The sequence below is a fragment of the Hordeum vulgare genome, chromosome 7H (assembly GCF_904849725.1).
Source record: "Hordeum vulgare subsp. vulgare chromosome 7H, MorexV3_pseudomolecules_assembly, whole genome shotgun sequence".
In the NCBI taxonomy this organism is placed as follows: Eukaryota; Viridiplantae; Streptophyta; class Magnoliopsida; order Poales; family Poaceae; genus Hordeum; species Hordeum vulgare.
Genome location: NC_058524.1, coordinates 455301366 through 455306214, shown reverse-complemented (window position 1 = coordinate 455306214; position 4849 = coordinate 455301366). Strand labels below are relative to the sequence as shown.

General features: G+C 49.4%; 1 protein-coding gene across 1 annotated transcript; it reads left to right on the top strand.

Moving 5' to 3' along the window:
* Positions 1 to 692: 692 nt before the first annotated feature.
* On the top strand, positions 693 to 4535 carry LOC123406930 (GDSL esterase/lipase At5g45910-like). Its single transcript, XM_045099945.1, has 5 exons — positions 693 to 1234; positions 1867 to 2082; positions 2197 to 2345; positions 3606 to 3882; positions 4013 to 4535. The coding sequence occupies exons 1-5, from the start codon at positions 706 to 708 to the stop codon at positions 4228 to 4230; spliced, it is 1389 nt and encodes a 462-aa protein (XP_044955880.1). The 5' UTR covers positions 693 to 705; the 3' UTR covers positions 4231 to 4535.
* The last annotated feature ends 314 nt before the right edge of the window (positions 4536 to 4849 follow it).

Here is a 4849-nt window from a genome sequence, read left to right as displayed (position 1 = left end):
TCAGGGAAACCACGAGGGCGCCGACTCGAAAGACAATTTAATGGGCGGTTGAACAAGAAACGGGCGCCCAAGGGAAGCTGGAAGTTATTACCAAGACGACGACATGGATCGGTCGGTGCTGCCATCAAAGATGGAGCGAATAAAAAAGACGACATGGGTCCGAGCCGGAGCTCCGTTTTCGCCCGAACGTGATGAGGAGGCGTCCCCTTGTGTCTTGACTCTTGTGAGCCTTGAGCCCTGGACGACTGGGTGCACCTGGCTCCGCGCAGATCCAGTTAATAATGGTGGTGGAATGGTGGAGGATCACATCCGCAGGGAGAGAAGGAAAGCGCGGCGGCATCTCATTATGGCCTGTGAACCTATGATCGACGCGAGGAATGGGAAATACCGGGTCCCGGGCTGCACGGGGAGAGTTACTTATTAGAAATATAGTGGAGTTACTTTGGTTGGTATAGTAGGAGTACCCAGTACTCGTCTTTACGGTGGTAGTATGTACTAGCCCAAGTAAACAAAGTCCACTCTTCAGCAGTCCATACCTACACTACAATCGTGTCTGTTCACCTCAGGCTGGCAAGTAGGAGTAGGAGTAATTCATGGCGCGGAACTTGATCATGCACATTTTGCATGAGAGACGAGGCCTGCACTGCCCATTGAAGAACAGGATTTGGCGCGTTTTTTTCGGTTGTGGTACTGCATGGCGCGGTTATGGTTAAATCGGTTGGACCGCGCGAGAGCGAGCATCATCCGGTGGTCATGCCGAACAGTGCCGCCCGCGCGCGACAGGCCAGCGGCAGCGGCAGCGGCACACACTTCACTTCACCTCACCTCACTCCCGCAGTGACACCACTCAGCAGCAGTTATAAAGGAGCAGGCGCCACACAAGTAAAGGATCCCATCTTTCTCTCTCCCCCTCCCGCAGCAGCACATGCGCGTCGCCCGCCGACACCCACACCCACACCCAGAGCATCCACAGCAGCAGCAGCAATGGAGCGTCGGGGCTTGCTTGTCGTCCTCGTCGCCGCGCTGTGCCTCTCGGGCGGCGCCGACGCCAGGCACGCCAAGAAGTCGTACCAGGCCGTCTTCAGCTTCGGGGACTCGCTCTCCGACGCCGGCAACCTCATCGTTGACGGCATCCCCAAGTCGCTCACCACCGCGCGGGCTCCCTACGGCATGACCTTCTTCGGCCGCCCCACCGGCCGCTGCTCCAACGGCCGCGTCGTCGTCGACTTCCTCGGTATGTAGTCTACCATTCTCTTCCCTCCTCTCCTCTCCTCTCCTCTCCTCTCTCGCCGCCAGCGAATCCCGCATTCCCGCGCTTCCTTTCCCTCACCTCTTGGTCTTTTGGTGCGGTGGAGCTTATTTTATGGGCTTTGCGATATCCCATGGATACGTCTCTCTCTGTTTGACCATGCTCTGACCTTGGTCATGATGGAATTGACTCTTGTTTAGTGTGCTGCTCCTACTCAACCAGTGTCTCATCTTTAGTGTGCTACTCCTACTCAACCAGCTAGTGTGTGTGTTCAAATTTTTTCTCGTGATGCAAGGCTAATCAGGTAGTACTAGAAAAAAGGCCTCCCAAGTTCTCCTTTCAGGAAAGAAGATGGAATCAAGTGGTAAAATAAGCTGGTAAAAAGAGCTGCTGCTTTGCAACAGTGAAAATTATTGCTGCCTCCATTCTGCCAGAGCAAAGTATTGATTCGAATTAAAGCTCCTTTTTCTTTTCCTCTGTAAAGATATAAAGCAGACCGGATTTATTTTTTACTGAAAGGACTGGTGATTTACTGCTGCGACCGATTGACTCATACGCCATTGCATTTACGTGTAAAATTTCCTTTTTATTGATGGGAATCTTTTGTTAATTTGCAGCCGAGCATTTCGGCCTGCCGCTGCCGCCGGCGTCGCAGGCGCATGGCATGGACTTCAAGAAAGGGGCCAACTTCGCCATCACCGGCGCCACGGCGCTGGAGTACTCCTTCTTCAAGGCCCATGGCATCGACCAGCGTATCTGGAACACCGGCTCCATCAACACCCAGATCGGCTGGCTCCAGAAGATGAAGCCGTCGCTCTGCAAATCGGAGAAAGGTCCGGCACCGATCCTCTTAAACTCTCTTCAAATGTGGAACCATCTACCATGTCCATGTTCCTCCCACCAGGAGATCTCAAGTTCAGAATTTCATTTTCTTGTGCTGACTGCAGAGTGCAAGGACTACTTCAGCAAGTCCCTGTTTGTGGTGGGAGAGTTTGGGGGGAACGACTACAATGCTCCTCTGTTCTCCGGCGTCGCCTTCTCCGACGTGAAGACCTACGTGCCGCTGGTCGCCAAGGCCATCGCCAACGGCGTCGAGGTATGAAATCCATGCAGGTCGCATCGCATTGCATCATATAGCAACCGTAGAAAATCCTACGGAATGCACACACATGGCAAAAAGTAGAAAAGCAGCGCAAGTGTGCGATGTACTTGGAGATTCAGGGAATCATGCGAGTGTGTGATGGGTGCAAATTTCGGGCAAACACACATCTGTCACACCTAGATGTTTGCTGGCAAGGTGGAATGCATGACAAACGCATGAGCGGCTGCGAGAAACCCGGTGCGTGGAGATGATCAAGGAAGTGTTCAGTAAGGAGACCGAGCAATTTAGTTCAGTTCTTTTCCCCGGGGAGTAGTTTAGTTAGTACGAGTGTCAAAAAAATGTCTTACATTTTGATACAGAGGAAGTAGTAGTACTTAGGATGCAGGCAGTAGAATAATGTCAGTACCTAAGCTCATGAGAGCTTAATCATGCGGGGTGGCTGCATTGCGGTGTGGTGGTAGGCGAGGGATAGGGCTAGCGCACATTTGATTGGATTGGATCTAGGGATCTCAGTATGATGGTTTCTGATAGTCACTAGGTTACCAACATTTGCAGACATTAAAATAGGGGCGTGGACATGTGACACATTTGGTATCTTTCTCATAATAGAGAATCTTCTGACTAGGCGATGAACATGAAATTGCAATTGTTATACTGGTATGAAAAGTTTTTTTTTCCCTTTCGCCTGCATAAATCACACCAGATATTCGAGGTGCCATGGGGTCTGTCTGTACTTTGGTCCCCAAATAGAGTTGCTCCACAGTACATCACATTGTTGCTTAGCGTAGTGGGCCATGTGATGTCTGGATGGCGAATTCGTGTCAAACTGACATGATTGCACAATGAAGAGAATGGGCATGGAAAAAGTATGTATGGCTGGTAAAGAAGATGGGGAATCATCTGTTACTATGTGCACCGCCATCATGAAACGGCTGTCACATGACATATGAACTCTAATTTTTCTAACCACATGTCCCATGCGGTGGCTGTCACATGACATGACACTAGAAAAATGGTTAGTCCCATACACTTCAGTGGGAGTGAACTGATCTTTAAAAATTGTACTAGTACTGTCAGTGTTGCATTACTGCTACTACTTTATTAGTTGTTCTCTGCTAAGCTAGCTTGTCAGTATAATACAACGGTTTCAAACGGTTGTGCCGTTTGGAATTTATACTTGGGATGCAAACTGAAACGTGCATCAACACATGGGAATTTTGATAGTCTTGCGCTCATTTTTTTTCTTCCTTTCAGAAATTGATCGAGCTTGGCGCGACCGACCTGTTGGTGCCTGGAATTCTTCCGATCGGGTGCTTCCCATTGTACCTGACTCTCTACAACAGCAGCAAGAAGTCTGACTACAACGCGCGCACCGGGTGCCTCCGAAGATACAACCGTCTGGCCTTCCATCACAACAGAGAGCTCAAGCAGCAGCTTGACCAGCTTCAGAAGAAGTACCCAAAGACCAAAATCATGTATGGCGATTACTTCAAAGCTGCAATGCAGTTTGTCGTCAGCCCTGGAAAATTCGGTATGTGAAGATGGATCCAAAGTCGTACGCAACATATTTACTCATCATAGGATCGCCATAAGACATGGTGTGTGCATTGCGAAGTACCATTGTGGCATGGTCTAACTGAAGAACTTGACGGCCGTTGCAGGTTTCAGCACGGCATTGCAAGCGTGCTGCGGCGCCGGAGGGTCGGGCGCCTACAACTTCAACCTGAAGAAGAAGTGCGGCGAGGCAGGCGCGAGCGTGTGCTCGAACCCGTCGGCGTACGTGAGCTGGGACGGCATCCACATGACCGAGGCCGCCTACCGCATGGTCGCCAACGGCTGGCTGAATGGCCCCTACGCTTCTCCACCGATCATGAAGTGAGAATCGAGATGGCTAGCCAACGTTGTTGTTCTTGTTGGTGGTGGTGGTGCTGCTGCTGATGGAGGGGGATGGACATGCAGAGCGCTTCAGGCACTGAAGTATTAAGTTATGATGAGTAAAAATGATTAGTCTGTTCGTTGAGAGGCTGTATAAACCGTGCCGGTATAGATATGTTTTCCCAGCTGAAAAGCTCTAGTAGTACAGATGTACGTACCTTGTATGGCATGCTACCTGATTCTTATTCATTTGCCAAGACCTTGCATAAGAATACATTAAATATTATGGAGACAAGAGGATCAGAATTATTCCTTCATTTATTTATTTTAAAAAAAAATGAGGATTCCCTTTGGCCTCTCCACTAATACGATGCATGCATCTATTTTATTAAAGAAAAGCAATCAAATAGTCCATGGTTCCCAACAAGCTCTAAAGGAGCAGCAAAATAATCCAAAATAAATATCTAGATGTGTAACCATCTATCCTATTATTGGACTGCTATGCAAATCGGTTGTAAAATCCTGAGCAATCATCTCTCATCGGATAGACCGAGTAACCAAAGCCTCCCTGGTTTCACATGAGTGTGTAACAGATCAACGCCGATGTCCTGTAAAGTACCTGA

Bases quoted from the DNA above. Each gene is read 5' to 3' on its own strand.
- LOC123406930 (XM_045099945.1), top strand. From the start codon at position 706: ATGGTTAAATCGGTTGGACCGCGCGAGAGCGAGCATCATCCGGTGGTC. The intron at 2,083-2,196 runs GTCCGGCACCGA...TGCTGACTGCAG, and splicing joins GCTCTGCAAATCGGAGAAAG to AGTGCAAGGACTACTTCAGC. The intron at 2,346-3,605 runs GTATGAAATCCA...TCTTCCTTTCAG, and splicing joins CCATCGCCAACGGCGTCGAG to AAATTGATCGAGCTTGGCGC.